This window comes from Varroa destructor, unplaced genomic scaffold (genome assembly GCF_002443255.2).
Source record: "Varroa destructor unplaced genomic scaffold, Vdes_3.0 BEIS01000005.1, whole genome shotgun sequence".
NCBI classification, from domain to species: Eukaryota; Metazoa; Arthropoda; class Arachnida; order Mesostigmata; family Varroidae; genus Varroa; species Varroa destructor.
In genome coordinates, this window is record NW_019211458.1 from 32630872 (window position 1) to 32647751 (window position 16880).

A 16880-nucleotide genomic window follows, 5' to 3' on the forward strand; every position below is an offset into this window, starting at 1 on the left:
TGAAGCTTTTTAGAAATCTCTGGTCACGAGACCAGCTAGTAAAGGAACAAGTCGACCTCTGTTGCAACATGATCGATTCATACAACACAAACCATTACACATAAACGATCTGCGATATCATCCTATTCGATTGATAAAACTATATAGTAGCGTGCACATATCGTTAGCATGTACATGCACAGAAATAGAGCACGAAACTAATACAAGTACGCATGAATATAGTTTGATATAAATTCTACTTTATTAAAACGCAAAGATGATTATAACAGTAATAATCATCATATAATTATACAAAACCACTTCATGACGTCGATCATTATTTATATGATTGTTTGCTACTTATAATAACATAACATTAAAGATGTACTACAGTTATATATACAGGTTAGGACAACGAACGACAGGGTCCTTGTCGTTTGTCCGATCCGACAATAAATAAGACAGCCTTCCTTCACTCAATATTATCTATATTGTAACAACATTTTTCGTACTCTTAGTTCATCGTGGCCTTCGAGCCCTACTAATGCAACGGTAACCGTGCGCATTCAGCTGCCGCACCACTGCACGCTGATAGTTCCGCGTTGAAGATCGTTTAGCTCACCTGCTTAATTGATAGTTCTCTTATTGCTCGCTTAAAGAAATCAGAGAACGAGATAAAATAAAAAAGTGGAGCCTTTTTTGTTTCATCTATTTCTATGTACTGTCCTATCCTATGGCACACATGGTTGCTTTATTAAAATAGCGCCCCAGCCTAGCTTAGAAGCTTTGAGCTCTTCTGTGCATTACGTTTTACTAGCTTAGTTCGTTGAGACGTTTAATTTATGGAAGGAAGCCAACGCTAAGTAATGTGACAGGATTAGGAGTATCCACTTTTCAACGATCGCCGTATGAACGTGTTGTCACGTCGTGATATTGGGGCTACAAAGTGGCCTTTCCTATATTCTACCAGCCTGTGCACAAACGGTTATTACCATAAAAAAAAAATGTTCGGACAAAATTGTGTTTTTTGCCGGCTTAAGGTTGCGAACCTGGTGGCTTATACTGTCCTCTTGGCAAACGGAGTAAATATGCGCATACATTTGAATGAAACACTGGGAGAAAGATTCCATTTGAACCTAATTTGGGTTTCGTAGTTAAGGAACAACTATAATCCCGTAGCAGCGAATAAATAGAACACAGTATTGATAACATTATAGAGGTTTATCTAGCGGTAATAAGTTAAGATAAAATGGCAAGAGATGAATAGTATTTGGCGCAAAGCGCCTATGCTTCCTCGTGGTCTATATATCAGTAGATCCGGCATATTATTTTGCCTCCGCTGTTGTCCAATTGAAGCCGACAATACAACAAGCAGTAAACACAATGGTTGATTATTAATGATTTTAAAACTTTACCGAATATTAGTAAACTTCACAGATAGTATGATATTACAATATGTACATAACTGTATAAATTAGGTTTTCTATTCTACTATGTTTGATTCTGCGCTCGATTATGTACATTATTTTACACAAAAAAAAAACACAGTTTAGATATCAAAGCGACCTCAAGCGTCGCTATTAAAGATTCATTTCATTGTCCGCCCTTTTTTTAAAAAGTATTCCCTTTGCAGACAACGAGAGCGTGTGTATGGCAAATCGCATGAAGTTCCTACGGCGGTTTATTTGTCTAGCACCCAATTATTGCTGGCGCAGTCTGGCCTCGTTATGCTGTTAGCCTATTATCCCAGCTTACGCTTAATTAAATTTACGCGTTTGAAAACTCTTCATACTTACCTAGGGTGCAAAAGACACCTGTTTAAATAAAGCTGCTCAGACGTAATCGGATCTCAGATTCAGATGACAAGATAGGAAAGAGACCAACACTGGCATGGTAAGCGAACGTGTCTGAAACGATCGTAAGGTGAAACTGGCTTCATGGCTCTTCAGTTTCCCTAGAAAGTAACTTGGATACTTATCAGTGTACTAGTTCACATAATTAATTAGATTAGACAAAATTGCTTTAAGCAAAGCTGTGAAAATAATCCATTGAAATCGTAGTTGGAAATTTCCAAACTGCTCTATTCAGATGGCTAATTCATCTCACTGAAAAAGCCTTTCGTATCGATGGTGAACTTGTCTCTAACAAACGACAGTCGAGTAAGTATCATTTCTGTACGTTCTACTTTAACTGGAAGTTAACAAAACATTTGATGATTTCCGCGCCGCTGGTAACGGTTGAGCCTGAGATTGAAGCTATGCCAGCTACACGTGTGAACCAACGCTCCGTTAATTCTTTCGTTTTTTTTTTTGCAATTTTATGAACACCTCATAAAATATTCGCGTTGCTCAAATGCGGTCGGGTACTGTTGAGAGCGCAGGATTAGTTTATCAACGATGAACGGCGTAGCTTCCGGCTGCTCCATCGATTCTGCCGCATCTTCTGTCTCAATTTCCTGGGATGTTGGGGGAGTATCAGGCGTCGGAACACCGTTGCCGAGCTCCACGTAATCCAATTCACTGCAGACGCTTAGCTGACGATCCAGCCAAGCCCTGAGTGTTGTGAACGAGGGCCGTTCGTAGGGGTTATCACACCAACACTTCCGCATAATCACGTACCTGCAAATGAATGCCATATGTATTGAACCATAAGAAGAAAAAAGAGCCACGTAAGACGTTCAGTATCGGTAAGAGTAACGATAACCCTTGCACTAGTCACCCAGTAAGTAGCTGCGGCCTCATCCAATACAAATATCATCATCCACTATCCAATAAGAGTAACGTATCATTCACTAAGACTAATAAGGGCTAGATTACACAAGTGGAAACGTTTATTTCAACGAAGGTAGTTAGGCTGGTAATTGCGCGTTGTACAAAGCATAGAGTATGTCGGTGGATTTATCGCGCAACAATGGAAACTCTACGGTATGTATGTTTCTGTCATTTGTGAACAGCGTTGCGATCAAGCCGCGATGTTCGCTTTCTATTTCAACACCTGATTTTCGATACTTCTAGTTAAATCATTGAAGGGCTCACAAAAAAATTACAACAGTGATATTTTTTTCATTTACTTAGGCTAGCCTGAGGCATTTACAGCCCCAAAAGGGGTGTAATGAAAAACCGGCATGACGACCGTCCTATCTCTATACGTTGTGACCATACACGCCTTCGAAGAAGTCTGCGATTCTAAACGGAAAAAAAGTACGTACATTTCATTGGAGCAATTTTTCGGTTGTTCCATGCGCTTGCCAGCCTTTAGGAGATCGAAGAGATTGTTGACACTGGCCATGGCCGGATACGGAGTTCCTCCCAGAGTCATAATTTCCCAGAGCAGAATACCAAATGACCATCTAATGATTTTGTTGGATTAGAGATTCGCATGAAGTGAAGAAAAAGAAAGTGAAGCAGCAGGTTAAGCGATATATCGCTTTGTATACCTATGGTTTTACTGAAGCGATGCTACCATTACTGTCTCTCTTAATCGACCTTTCCTTAAGAATCTTCTAATCGGCATGAAGGGCATATGACGGCGGATACTATGATTTTATCGAGTGCTGAACGAAAGTATTACTTTGGCTGAATACAGCAAATGCCAAACTAAGAGCCAGCAACTTTGATTTTGTGAAGCCTGGTGAAGAAGCGGTAATTTCAATCAACTCTAATGCCTAATAGGGAATATATCTTCACAAATTATTGATCCCGTCACGTCTGCATAAATGCAGTCAACTAGCTTTATGTCAAAGACACAGTAATTTAAATAATTCGTAGTTAATAGTTGATTAGACGGACTTACGCAGATATCTAAAGCATATATAATCTACTTACACGTCGCTCATCGATGTGTACACCTGGTCAAACAAAGCTTCTGGTGCCATCCATTTAACCGGCAGTCGTCCATTTGTAGTTTTACGGTAGTAACCGTAATCATGCAAATCACGAGCGAGTCCAAAGTCAGCTATTTTGCAAATCGACTTCACATCGTCAACGACGAGAACGTTACGAGCAGCCAAATCCCTGTGAATGCAGTTCTTCGAGGCAAGGTACTCCATGCCGCTTGCAATCTGATACGCGAACGAGCTCAAATCTTTGAGGGTGAGCGTTTTCTGCACAAGCTCTTCACCTCCAACAATCGGCTGAAGATAACCAGCGCTCCGTCTATGATTTCTTAAATAGTCTCGAAGATTACCATGTGACGCGTACTCGACGATTACGTACAGCGGTCCATCTTGTGTGCAGCAGCCAAGCAAATTGATAATGTTGATATGTTGACCAATTGTCTTCAGTACTTCCATTTCCGACACGAGATCCACCATATCAAGATCGGTGTGGCCTTCCTTGAGCATCTTCACTGCGACGACGGTTGCCCCAGTTGTTTTATCGCCTGGCCGTATTCCGTACGCTTCGCCTTTGACAACCTGGCCAAACGCTCCTTCACCAAGAATTTCACCAAGAACAAGTCGCTCCCTAGGAAATTCCCATTTCTGGTCGAGCGGCAGATCGTACTCAGAGAACGATTGCTGCTTATCGGACATGGCGATATACGTAGGCTGGTGCGTGATCTTCACTTGAGGCGAAAGTGAAGACGAGTCGTCAATGCCTTTATTCACATACTCAAGCGTGATTCGTTTCTTTACAACGTAGATCTGCTGATTTCCAAGCAGCTGCATCGGTATCTTATCACTTTTCTTGCTTTTGCTCCTACAACATTTGAATACGAGCAGAGACAGCAAAATCGCAACTGACGAAACCGCAACGAAAAAAGTAATGAAATACCAGTAATTTTGCTCAAATGGAAGTGGGACAGGTCTTGGGCCTGGTAGAACTCGGAGATAGACCTTTTGGAAGGTCGTACCTGCGCTATTTCCTGCAAGACACGCGTACTCGCCTTCGTGTGCCTCGCTCACATTTGACAGAGTCAAATTTCCTGAGCGCTGTAAGAATTCACATATGATACGTTAAACACAATACTAACAATAATAACCATTATTATTATTATCTCTACCTTTAGATAAAACATGTCAACGCCGACAGACCACCAAAATTGTCATAGATTGAAAAAAACATGGTTTAAAACGACAGACAATTGAACTGATTGAACGTACCGAGAGAATGGTGTGATCTGGGCTTTCAGGGTCATCAAACTTCACCCATACAACATAAGGAGTAAGTGCTGATAGCACATCGCATTGGAAAGTCGCATTCTCGCCTGTATACACCGTCTTGTTAGCTAAATATCCGGGATAAATCATTGGACTGGCGTTGGAAAGATCTGTAAAAGACATTTGTTCAGTAACATCAGATTTTGGATATCTAAAGATCACCTCAACCACATTAGACTCTTGAATCCTGCACTCCTACTGCAGCGGATTACGATCTAAACTGCAGAAGGTTATAATAGCGCGATTAAGAATAGCTGAATCTGTGGAAGAAATTGAGAAGTTTCAGTTCTCTATACTACGTTTACTACTGAACTGGATAAACTGGAAATGGATCAGAGGAGATGCCGTAATGTCCGAAAATTCAATGCTTTAGGTCACTGCTCAAGCAATCGCTCTTAAAGCACGTGTTGTCGATAATAAGGAAACTCAATAAAATCGCCTTAGCCCGTTAGTTTGAACGGAGATTATTATGGAGATATACTACCCAATGAAACCGCAAATATACTCCTCTTACCGCTGACTTCGACCTCAAAGGTGTGGCTGACGGATCCGAATTCGTTTGATGCCAAGCAGGTGTAATTTCCTTCGTCGTGCTTGGTAATCTTTTTCATCGACAGAATCGGCCCATCGACGTGTATCTGAAATGATTTTAATATGTACACAATACAATACAGTGTGCTGTATTTTCTTAGTAACAAAAACAACCAGCAATACATGTCTACTGGATACTTCTAGCAGTAAGAGTATTCATATAGGTGTCTATACACGGATTCCATTTAAGTGCTCAGGAGGACTAAATGGCAATCACACTGTCATTGTCTAAGCCTTACTGTGTCCTATCAATTTAAAAGAAACTTCTTTAGCCTGAACTGCAGATCACGAACGGATCGTCGGCGATGACGAATATCCCTGAACACTTGAACACATTTTCTATGCAGATCTATCGTGCATCATCGCAGTGTGAGAACGCAGAGCTTATTTTTTTATGTTATATGCAAGTCCTATTTGGCCGTTTGATATGGCTATTTCCGTTTTGGCGCATCGCATCCAGGTGAACAATCCCTATGATGCGGTACGTGAATTGGCGCACCCACAGCTCTTGCTGGCAGACATTCATAGTTAAGCCATCTCCCTCTACTTTTCAAGCTTCTATTTTTACGCTAGATACAAGTAGTGTATAACAACAATCATCTGCGTCCTCATCTTGATTTGTTGTCGGGCAGTTTTCAGGATGGAAAATGTGGCCGATAAGTAACAGCTTCAGGTACGGACTTCGCGATGATGATCGTCTCGTCGAGAGGGGGGTAAGAAAAAAGTAATCTACAGTCGGCCAAGTACTATTGCCTCCTAACGCTCAGGCACCAGACTGGCACACTCGTTGCTTTTGCTTGCGTCGTATAAGCTGTTTTTTAAAAAGAAGAGTCTAAAGAAATGACAGTCGATAGCAAAAGAAGACAGCTTTATAGAATACACTCAACGGGCTGTTCATTCTCTCTTGGTCTGCTTATCCAGGTGATACCAAATCACTGTGCCCGGTGGCTTAGCTTTTCCTGCCTCTGTATTTGTTTCCAGCAGCCTGCCACCTCCATGACTACGAGTGCTGACAAGATGATATTGATGGCGCACATGTTCCGGAAGCAACAATCCAGTTTTGCCATTCGATTGGCTCAACAGTGACGGCGCTGAACCATCATTAATCATCATCATCATCGTTCAGCACTATTACATATATATATATATATATGATATAGCAGTACAGCGTTGTGCTACCTTAAAGTTTATACTATTACATTCACTGGAAGTAATAGCCCTATATGCAAATCAGCTTGACACAAGTTTAGGTACCGATGACTGGAGAAGGAATACCTGCTTGTTCGCCACCATTAAGGCGGTCAAATCTGAGTCAACGCATCGCTCGAAGCCATTTACCTTCGTGCCAAAATATCTTGTCAACTCGGAATCACCGTCTTTGGTCCATGTGTAATTCGTCGCCCTTTTTGCACTACAATTGAGGCTGACGGTTTCTCCAATAGCTACAACTTTCAACTGACTCATCCTGCGGATAAACCGTGGCGTCGGGGAAATTTCAGCAGTCGCTACCAGCGAACTCATTGCCACGACGTTGATCAACCACATGATCAACACCATTGCCTGAAATCGAAACAGCGGAAATTATTAGAACTATATAATGTGATTAAACCGATCTGTTATAGTGCCACAGCAGGATCAAATACCGAAGTCGTGTTATTTACTACACGTCTACCTGTCAGAATCAAAATAGGTTCGGGTTCGAATTTTTCTACATAAGATAAACACTACCCAGCCTGGAAAAGCAGACAGCTCAACAGAGCAACATCGAACAATGAGACATTTGCCTATGAAGTGGCATTTGCCGATTCAGTTTTTCAGCGCACGCGCTCGGATCTCATTAGCAGAGCAGATCTTTATCTAAGATATAGCTTCCACATGTGCCTTGACTGCACAATTTCCTGCATAGTCCTTTTAGCGTCCAAATATTTAGTGCGTCTGCATGTGGAGCAGCGCATGTCAAGAAATCGTCACTAACGCTATCTTGTCGTCTGTTTTACATAAAGATCTTTGCCTGTTTAGCATCTGTCGCGAGACGATATAACCGAGCAATACATAACGCTTAAAAAGTGCGGGCACAGACGAATAGAAGTTTCAGGAGCAAAGCGATTGGATACTGTAAGATGTACGCACCTCTAAGGAACACAGTAGATATTAGGCTAAACACAGTTTGTATACACTCGTACATTATATGAAATTCTTGCAACCTCCCTAAGGTCTGAGATGCTAAGAAAGGTAACAGAGAAAACTAACAATACTGTTACTTCAAGGCTACTCAGAAAAACGTACATCTTCATGACGTAAAAACTGCTGGATACATAGAGAGACGAGCGAGAATTAGGAAAGGGCTAAAAATATCGAACAGACAAGCAGATACCTGTTTAATCGTAACCCTCGTCATAGTCTTAGCCCAACGAAGAGGTGTAGATGGACTTAACAAGTCGAATAACGATCAAATTTAAATGAAACCTTACATATACCTTATATGTGTCGACCAGACGCCGATGCTTCGAATCTCGTCAACAACACACGAACACTACATAATTTGTGTGAGGAAAAAACATTTATAGATATGTATCTAATGTCGTCAGCTGGATTTAACATATAACAACACAAACGTTTACTTTTTTCTGTCTAGTAAATTTGGTTCTCCGGGACGTAGTCAGTAAGAGAAACTTGAGACTTCGAACCTGACTAACCTAGCTGGGTCTTGTAAGCCGCCTCTGTTCTAAAAATACGAGCGAATATGTTCCCTCCACGCGACACGCCATCGACCCATAACGCCTTCTACCCCCCGACTACACCTGGCTTTGGCGTTAAACCTTGTGGTCGCTCTTCACCTTCAACCAGGAAACCGCTGACAGTCAAACTCTCGAGCGTCTCCATACTTCAATTTCAACTCGCTTTCCACAAAGCCGACTCCAAGTTTTTCCATTCAGAGATTCTCCGCCAAATGGACACCCGAAACCTCTTGCAGGCGACTTGGAAAACGTCGGGTTCTGTCTCTCATAGGCTTTCTTTGTTCGGCCCTTGTAGCCAGGAACATGATTCCTGGACAAGGGAAGCGTGGCGCACGCTGTAAAGCTCGAATTTCTGGTGAGCTACCTCTCAGATGTGGGTCCGGCCCATTAGAACACCACCCGGCAAGATTTAGATGGAAAACAGTGGCTATGGGCAGTTCGACGCTTATACATCCAAAGTTCCACAGCTCCTAAAGCTATAAACCTTCTATTGCCAGGCATACTTTTAGAGAGAAAAGACTTCTGTTTCTAGGTTACTCGAGGGGTATGAACAGTTCAAGTACGAATGAACTACCTTCGGCCCGTATGTTACATGCCGTAAACATCGCCCGTTGTACCTTCGAGGTATGGAGAATTCCCTTGATTAAAATCTTTGCTTTTACTTGTGAACGAGATGCCACTATGTTTCTTCAAATAAAATCGAAATTTTTAGTAGAATTACTTTCTAGCGGCTTGTTGCACGCTAATAATAATAATAACTATTATTATTACACAAATTGTTATATTGGTAGCATGTCACCTCAACAATTCGTTGCATTTACAAATCGATTTTAGAGAATTTCTGTAGAGGCATCACAAGAAAATGCTTTATGGACTTCGTCAGCAACGCTCGTTGACATGTTGGTGTCAAAACAACGCATGAACGAATAAGAAACGTCTTCGAATATGAGGGGTACAGCCAGAACGTCCAGCAGCGGCGCGCGGATATGGCACAACAGCTATCATTTTGACGAACAAAAGATGCCTTTGATCAAATCGTCGCGTGAGTAGAATACTAGCAATATATATATATATATATATATATATATATATATATATATTCATAACTTCAAGTCTACGAAGGCGCCACCTTATATTTTACGTGGTCTGCAGGCTTTGGGGCTAGTTTCGGAATAGACAACATTGACTATGCATATGAAAAAAATGTCTTTATTTATACAGGTTCTGCAGTGTGCGTCTATGCGACGTTGATTGTTTGAATAGCGAAGCCTCCGGCTAAAAGGGATCAGGGTTCGGCTCTTCGAGTGCCGCCGACGGTACACGATATATGCGAATATGACAGTCGTCTGACCTACCGAAGGTTCTACGTTCTCTCTTTAATCACACATGTTTAGTGGGGTACGCTTTCATGTACGCTCTTCCATTCTCTGCGAAGCTATGTATGTAACCTTCTAAAGAGCCAATGCGTCTTTGGGCTCGAGATCAAGCCGTGACAACATGACTAGTGTTACTGCACTGAAAAGGTTTGTGCAAAACTGTGTATATTCCTCCGCGATTTAAAATGCCAAAACAATCGGCATTAAACTGCTTACTATGTCCGCTTCCGAGAATTTCAATCTTTTTACTCAACACCGTGGTAACATCGGGGTGAAACTTCTGCTTTACACAAACCGAACTTGTCAAGTTAGGCATCATTATATTTCATTAGCTCTGCAATGCCGACCTTCGTATATAGCCGAGAGCCATTGATTAAGAGTAGACTAGTTGTCTATTATAAAAAAGCATTAAATCTTTTAGTACTGATGCTCATCGCATCTTGCACTGTGTTTATTTCTTTCGTCGTTTTATTGACGGCTGTATGTTCGTTCGTGGCCTTCTTCGTGATGAAACTGTTCTTCTCCTTCCTGCTTCCTACCGGTGGCCGTCAACAGGAGACTATTGTTTTTCGGTCGTTCTTTAAGACGGCCAGCCACTTTATAGATTCTGAACGTCTCCTCAGACCTGAAAAAGGTCCGAAGATTGTTGTGGTCTCTGACCAGTTGACTATAGCTAGAACAATCATCTTCGGTTGTTTTTCCCCGCATGAACATAATAAACTTCGCTAGATTAGGTCGCTTCCTGCCAATACTGGAGATAGTAGGCTGCCCAACCTAGCTTCACGACGTTTCCAAAAAATGCTTTATTAATAATCTACGCGAGCTGATCTGTCAATTTGCCAAGTGCCTGCACAGCAAGTTATAATGTGTTGTCGTAGTACGCTAAGCTTGACAGAAAGTTTCGAACGTATAAACAACGAATACGAATCAAGAAACGCACACGATAAAGTGCAACCTGTACATGTAAACGTAAAGGTTCTTTCGAACATTGCCACTAGTCGTTTCGTAAATATTCATTGAAATGGCGGCTGTTCCATGTATCTTGTATCCATATTATTATAGAACAGCTATGCTGTAGACCTATCTTTATGTTGAACTCAAAGCATCAGCTTTTGTGGAGGGTTCAGCTAGACAAAGCTCAACCATGAAGTAAATGTTTTCCGCGAAGCGAACGTTCTCAGTGATGACTTGTGGTCCATGGTTGCTGCGCTACTGAGAGGCTAGCGACAGAGTTGGTAGTCCTTGATGCTGGGTTTCTAGTAAATGCAGCCAATCCTATGCATGATACGAATAAACGAGGTTAAAATGTGTAGCGGGTTGAAAATATTTTGACTTGGAATCGTTTCAAGTTCAAAGTAGTTTCTGTTGACTATGGCAGCCTATGCAATCACCAAAGTTGTCGAACAAATTATTACGATACGTCAAATTATTAGTCGTCTTAGAATAATAGGAACACAAGAGTTTAGTCAAGCTCAAAGCAGCATGTCGGTTGCGGCTGACACGAAGCATCTCGAAGGATTCTGCTAAACAGCACAGACTTGTCGCCTGAAAAACAAGTAATCCCAATCGGAAATGAAAGCCACGATTGACACTAACCCTTCGATTACAGATTTCCATCCAAGATGTCGTTGTTCAGGCTCGGTTTATCTTTGAGCAGTGCAAAAATCCATACACCCATTCGATTTGTATAGCTAAGGACTGCCTTTCCTACCACACTTTACTTAGAACGTCGGGACGCTCTAGCTTCCATATCAGACATGATCTGAAATAACATTCACTCTGCAGATACCTTTACGGCAGACTCCCGGGCGTCCTTAACGAATTTCCGGGAAACTCAGAAGACTAGTCAGCGAGTAAAATTCGTGCAGCGCCCCAATAGCTTACGACAGCAATGCCGACGCTGAGAATCACCATTCGCCCGAATGGAAAAGGCGGTAATTTTCATTGATGAAGGAATTAGAGTTTCGACTCGATTATCTATCATGTGCATTATAGCTGCCGCCCTGGGAGTGGAATCAAAGCAAATACATGTACAATATGGGCCGGATGGAAGGCGGACTGTTCCTGCCAGGCCCACACACGGCACTGTGCTACTGCCGGTGGTCGTCCAGTGCTGTGAGTGTTGTTATTTTTCTTTTGTCGTAGCACATTGCCGACAGCCGGTCATCGTCTAGATGAATGTCTATGCGTGTACATAGATATATTTCTTGTGTTATGAACAAAGAACAAGTCAATTTGGAGACTAAAGCTTGAGTGCGGTAGTGTACCGCTGTAGCATCTCAGACGTGATTCCAGACCTCCCGACCGGTGCTCATTCTGCGAATCCCTTCCCGTGAGCTTCCGCCGACAGCGAACCGAGGCGAGCAGCTTCTCCAGATGCACTCCTCCACTGCCACTGTCATTGCTGCCAAAAGCCTACCATCAGTATCCATCAGACGCCTCTTCTGCCGTCACCTCTGGGTCGTTGAAGAGCCTCATGAGTGCAGAGCATGGAAGCGTGCAGACGCAGAGACGCGTAGAAAGACAGGCGCACTCACGGATGCCTGCGCGTATTCAAGGTTTGAGCATTAGCGGCAACACGAAAGAAGCGAAATGTCAGAGCAGAGCAAGCAAATGAGCCCAACTGTACGCACAGAGCAGCCTGAATAGGATGTATAGGATTGTCAAGCAGTTCCGACCTGGCTGTGTCCTGACCGTGCAGAAATCAAGACAAAAACTGTCCGCAAAACCAGACGGGAGAGTTTAGCTGGCACGAAATCGTACGGGCAGTACAACGGAGAAGCGGCTTATGGATTCAAGCTAGCTATCTGAGAACAGGCGCTTAAACCAGGCATCCCTTCGACGCCTCAGAGTAACGGCCAGTGGTAAGCTGTCATGCATCTTTCATTTAGTATATATGTATACATAATAATAATAAAAATAAATAAGAGCAGGATTCTGCTAGCTGGCGAAAAGTAAAAAGCTCGCTCACGTCTGGTTCCGACGGAAGCAGCTTACCTCTTCGGCCGCAAGGTCTGTCTTGTCGCTGATAAACGAAATCAGCATCATCTACAGGCAGGGATATAATGATCTATCACCAGTCTACGTCGACACACATATTTATGCGTGTTTGTATGTGCTTTTACAGCTATCTGCCAATATGGGGCAACTCCGCACAGGACACCCATCAGAACGCGGCGCTAATCGCTGGCAAAGCGATCATCTCAGTTTTACTGCAGCACGCTGCCATCTACGATATAAGTTAGCGAGTTAACCTCCAGCTAGCGTGTTCCGTGCCACTGTCTATTGCAGCAGATGCGCCGAGTGCGCTTTCAGAGCGAAAGAACACATTTCTTCGAGTCTCTATCAGCTATGACTTTCAGCCGATGCACGACGAGGTCAATGAGTTCCGGGCTCTAGCTTGCGCCGTCGAAACGTACTCGCTGGCCGACAGCTTATAACTGCACGGCTGTTTACATTGAGCCGCGAAATGCCGGCGCGCGGTTAGCCGCAAGCCGATGATAGAACGAAATTTCCCCTTCACATCGTCTCTTGGCCACACCTTAAAAGTTAAAACGCAGTAACGTTCCCAGAAATGAATCTGGAACATTTATTTCGATTAGGTTAGCCAAATGACTCACAGACATATTACGTCGTCCTTTATGCCGCCGTATGATCTGAGCAAGCGTCATGGAAACACAACGTTTAAACAGCCTTTATAAGCCAGACAAGCATTTGAGCTGTTGTTTTCAATACATAATTCACTTATAACATTTGGTGCTCTCTCTGGACTCGAAGACATAGTATCGAGAATTTATTTTTTGTTGACCCGCGATTATCGGAATACGACGATCAAACAACTCACCTTATAAAACATATCTTAGTGAACATAAATGATCACTGATCAAATATATGAAATGACCAAAGAAAAATCGGCAAGTGCTATGGAAAAAAAAGAAGCTAGAATACATAATCTATCGTCAAACGCGTAGGCACCTTTTGGTTCTGGTAGACGTGTAATCATTTTACTCAGGCACGGCTTACTTTTCTGAAAACGATATATATCACTCTTTATTACTAAAATATTCTCTCGCTCGTATTAGGTGCACGTTCGGTAATAATTTTCCTTCTCACCGACATACGGGTCAGTGGTTTGTTATGCCTTTTGGCCAGACTAGCTTAAAGCTTGAAACTCTATCGTATTAACAATTACTGTAGGCCAACTGACGTGTAGGACGCCGGATCCCGCACGAAGCAAACTACGTTCAGCCATCTTATCTCTTCAAGAGATTTTTCGCCGATGTAGCACATCTCAAATCCTACCCCCGCTCCCTCCGCACACACAACATGAACTTCCTGTCACTGGATACTTCCTTTGCCTCTCGAAGCTCATCCACCGCTGGCTTCAAACGGACGGCGCCCCCGGCACTGCCTTGTGACATGCATCGCACCCTTTATCCATTTGGGCAGCACATCTGACTTCCGCCCACTCGCCAAACAACCCCAAGTACCATGCGACGCAGCACTAGCTGCTGAAAAGCTTATGGACGTATGAGTTAATGCGCAGTAGAACCAGCCTATGCTCCCCAACGGTTCCGCCTATCTCCGTGTGCCGCACGCGTGTCTCTCAAAAAGGTGGCCCGCGTTCCACCATCATCAGTTGGCCTATGGCACGGATGAGACTGCCAATTCAATGGCATCCTATGTCCTTCGTTAAGAAAGGGTTGAATCACGAGAGATTGCAGTATGTATGCTTGTACGAATGCGCTAAATAGGATCATCGGCGAAAAGCAGGAGTCTTATGTTACACGTGCCGATATGCACGTAAGACAGGCACCGAAAGCCTTCTACAGTTTATATGAAACTGTAGACGTTGTTCAAAAACACGATTTTTTCAAAACGTTGAGAAGTTTTTGCTTGCTTGCTAGCTAGCTAGCTAGCTAGCTATATAGCTTGGACAATCTAAACCTAATATGCTAGAGTTAGTCACGATTAAATGGCAGATTGCGATATACTGTCGTTCAATTGTCTTTCGTCTTTTCTGGATTGTTAACCTGTCTCGACCTTATGTAGTAAATGCTCAATCTATTTTTCTATGAGATTATGCAAGAGAAACTTACCATTTTGTAGTGGTACACAGCGGAGCATCTATGGTGAGTGCCACTTGTTAATCTAACAAACATCTTCTGAGTTGTCATGGGCACCATAGCAGGAAAAAGGCCTTCCGAGCTGGCAACATCAGTGCCATAAATTTATGCCTTTACGCACATGCTAAGCTTCACTCCTGCAAGGAGTAGTGAGTGACATTTAATTGTTATGACGTATCGTACTTAATGCATGGTATAACTATACCGATAATCACAATAACAGCAACAACTAGTCAAGATCTAAGCAATGTCAGCTGGGGTGCATGAACGTATACCGTTGGATGGAAGCTCCATATGTCAACATAAACATCGGCGAGCAACAAATATTAGGCGTTCGTTCGGTATACGATTCGTGGCTACTGCTCGTCGAGCGTTAATGTCGCCTCATTCGACTTTGTGTGGAAATGACGCCAGTGATTTGCCCCGTACGTGTACTACTGCTGATATATACGACCATTGACCATAAGCCTTAGTGGGGCGACCTACATTACAGATGGTTTCGCAATAACCTTCCCTACATATATACGATTTTTAGAAACTGATAAAATGAAAAGCTGTCAGGTAATTATTCCTAATTACTTATATTATGTGTTAAGTTTGATTGGGAACTGGTAATTTGTTTTGCTACTCAGCTCTGTAAATTTCTCGAGATGCGAAACGAAAGCTGACGACTGAGTGTTTTTATATAATATTATAAATTAAGCTCTTTTTGATCATCATAACAAAATCCTTTCTAGTAGAATCAGGCAACCGATGCAACACCTTAAAAGCAATTGTATGTAGAGTAGTTTTTGGAAGCAGTGCTTGGAACTTTTAGAGCATCCGCATCTTGTAAAGCTGAAAGACTGAGAATATCTTTCAGTACACCTTCGAAAGCTCAAGGATACCTTTCAACCGCGTCTTTTAACAGCAAACCACTAAAAATACGTAATAGCTCTTCTCACTGACCTCCTGTCGTTCGCAGCTTTCCCACTAAGTAAGCCTATACATTGAATTGGAGCAACGTAATGTTGTGCTTGTTGTATGGGCAGAGCCTGCGATTACATGTATACTTATGACCTTACGAAAAGTGCGAATGTAACTTTTGGACAAATAAAAAAGGACATAAAAAGTGAGATGTTTTTCACGAGCTAACTGGTAGATGTGTGGGCATGTGGGCCGGTGCGATTGCGCAAAAATATTGGATGTATTACTACGCAAACTTCGATTACGTACATATTTAATCGATGAACGTAAATTGTCGCCTTTTGATGCAGCCGAAAGCTTTTGAAACAAAATTTTCAGCCGTCACCATCATGTTTACAATTACCGTCTTCCTAGGTGTCTGTGTGTCCTGATCAGGAGCACACCACACCACACGTGCTCTTCTAGACCATTTTAAAAAGCGAAATGGCGAAGATTTCCTGATACTAGAACATTGGCAGTAAAGAGAAGCGTAAAGCGATAGGAAAAGTGCGCTACTAGAGTTTCTGGCCCCGGACCTTCACTAAGCCTATAACCGAACAGGCAGCGTTCGAAAAAGCATCACCTCCTATAGACGCGACTAGCAATATTTCTGATAGACATAAGTCAAGATTTGACTAATGCCATGCGTAACAACAACGACATGAATAGAATTAGGACCGCCCTCCTGATGTAAGTAACTAGACGGAATCAAATGTGGCCCCCGGCTTCCGTCGAGACTCTGCCAACACTTCGTTAGTTCGATCTATACATACGTAGACACGTGCATGCTTAACGCCAGCCAAAAACAAAGAGAGAGAAAAGAGGCTCCGTGTGTACCCGCTGGCTCCCACGAGCTCGCACTGCTGCAAATAAGAGCCCTAACAGTACCCTTCTCATGTAATAGATCGAAAACCAAATTAGCTGTGCTAGAGAATGGCAGCGAACACATATGTCTATGACTTTTCGA

General features: G+C 42.7%; 1 protein-coding gene across 4 annotated transcripts in view; it reads right to left on the minus strand.

Annotated features, from left to right (window-relative positions):
- Nucleotides 1–217: 217 nt before the first annotated feature.
- LOC111250724 (fibroblast growth factor receptor 2-like) overlaps nucleotides 218–16880 on the minus strand; it is a 37127-nt gene continuing 20464 nt past the window's right edge. Inside the window, exons 1-8 of one of the 4 annotated variants that reach the window (XM_086991151.1) lie at nucleotides 15244–15349; nucleotides 14942–15105; nucleotides 7004–7288; nucleotides 5652–5775; nucleotides 5081–5247; nucleotides 3804–4909; nucleotides 3188–3328; nucleotides 218–2597 (exon numbers count right to left, since the gene is read on the minus strand). In XM_086991151.1, coding sequence (XP_086847277.1) covers nucleotides 2297–2597; nucleotides 3188–3328; nucleotides 3804–4909; nucleotides 5081–5247; nucleotides 5652–5775; nucleotides 7004–7288; nucleotides 14942–15028 — 2211 coding nt within the window. In that variant the 5' untranslated portion in view covers nucleotides 15029–15105; nucleotides 15244–15349 and the 3' untranslated portion in view covers nucleotides 218–2296. Of the gene's footprint in view, nucleotides 2598–3187; nucleotides 3329–3803; nucleotides 4910–5080; nucleotides 5248–5651; nucleotides 5776–7003; nucleotides 7289–14941; nucleotides 15106–15243; nucleotides 15350–16880 lie in introns of those variants that run through there. The other 3 variants (XM_022806346.2, XM_022806347.2, XM_022806348.2) reach the window with 3 other exon arrangements.